The 1,410-nt window shown below is 28.4% G+C and overlaps 1 protein-coding gene across 1 annotated transcript; it reads right to left on the bottom strand.

Moving 5' to 3' along the window:
* Positions 1 to 243: 243 nt before the first annotated feature.
* On the bottom strand, positions 244 to 1,143 carry LOTGIDRAFT_161002 (hypothetical protein; the record flags this gene model as incomplete). Its single annotated transcript, XM_009056247.1, has 1 exon — positions 244 to 1,143. One exon carries the CDS (start codon positions 1,141 to 1,143, stop codon positions 244 to 246), a length of 900 nt encoding a protein of 299 aa, XP_009054495.1.
* Between the last annotated feature and the right edge of the window lie 267 nt (positions 1,144 to 1,410).

Genomic DNA, 1,410 nt, shown 5'->3' with positions numbered 1-1,410 from the left:
GATTAGACAAAGGAAGAGATAGAATTTTTTTTATCTGTTATCAGTGGACATTGTGTTAGTTTTTTGACGCTTTTAAGTGCAATCCAGTTTTCAAAACCACTGCCGTTATGGGAAATTAAGGTTAGTCTTTTTTGATCTACTGTACCTAAACGTCGCAACATCTGATCGAAACAATCTGTTCCTACAAATATTTCTACTATATTAGTCATTAGTTTATTGTAAAATTCTTCTGGGAATACTCTTTTAGTTAGTTCTAGTTTTTTCCAAATTGACTAAAGTACAGCAATAAGGAATGGCTTTATTAGCCCCCTCTTCACAATATGTTCCACAATCCCAAGCGAATAAAGTATCATCATGGGGTTGTGAAATCACGTTTAGTTTTAACTGAGCAAAACATGATACTACATTATCATCTCTGCAGGTTCTCCATACATTTTCATTACAGTTTTCTTCTATTTCTTTAATACCCAAAGCTTTATTATTTCTTCTTATGAGACAGAAATGTTCTTTGTGTAAGAAATAAAAACAATCTAAGTCCCTGTTTACATATCTTGGTTGAAAATAACTGTCTTTAGGCTTACAGATTTGAAAGTTTGTATTAAATTGATCGTTGAATAGCTTAATTCTTCCAACTGTCATCACTCCTTTTCTTTTTGCTTTTTGAAATCTGTTGATAATTTTTTCAAATTCTTTTAAGTCTTTAAATTCTTTTGTTAAGTCTTTATTCATGAAGTGATTTACACACTTTATAAAACAATATCCATCGCCTGGTATGTAGCAATTTTCGCCTTTGTATTCATTTATCTTTTTAAGTAGATTTCCACCTCTGCCAGTTTTAGATCTTTTTACTATTCTAAAATAATTTTTGCGGAAAATAACCTCTCCTGTAAAATACCAATCAGAAGCGTTAGATTTATCATGCATCTTTAAATAAATAATCTGGAGAGTTTGAGCATTGAATCCAGATAATGTCATGTCTTGTTTAGACTCCCCCTCTTTATATATTCGACCATTTATTTGAATTTGACCTTTAATTTTAAAATCATTAAATAGAATAGTTATTCTCTTGATTAATTCTGAACAAAGCATATTTGTGGTTGATATTTTTGTTTCATTTTCCTCGTGTTTAAACACCTCAGCCATATTATAAACTATATATTTAAAGGATTCTTCATCTTCTTTGTCAAATTTACGCGAAAATAAATTAGGTATTGAATAGAATATCGATGAAAAAAATCTTTTCGACAGCCCTTGTCTAAATTTCCAATTTTATCCATTCTTTTTTTTAAGTTTTTATTTTTAATTATTTATTTTCTTATATTTACAGATGATATTTATACATCAAATTTATCTAAAATTTAATTGAATTCTTCTAATTCTTCAATGGTTATGTTCTTATCTTATCTAAAT

Source organism: Lottia gigantea, assembly GCF_000327385.1.
Source record: "Lottia gigantea unplaced genomic scaffold LOTGIsca_27, whole genome shotgun sequence".
NCBI lineage: Eukaryota > Metazoa > Mollusca > Gastropoda > Lottiidae > Lottia > Lottia gigantea.
This window is presented reverse-complemented; position numbering and strand designations above follow the sequence as displayed.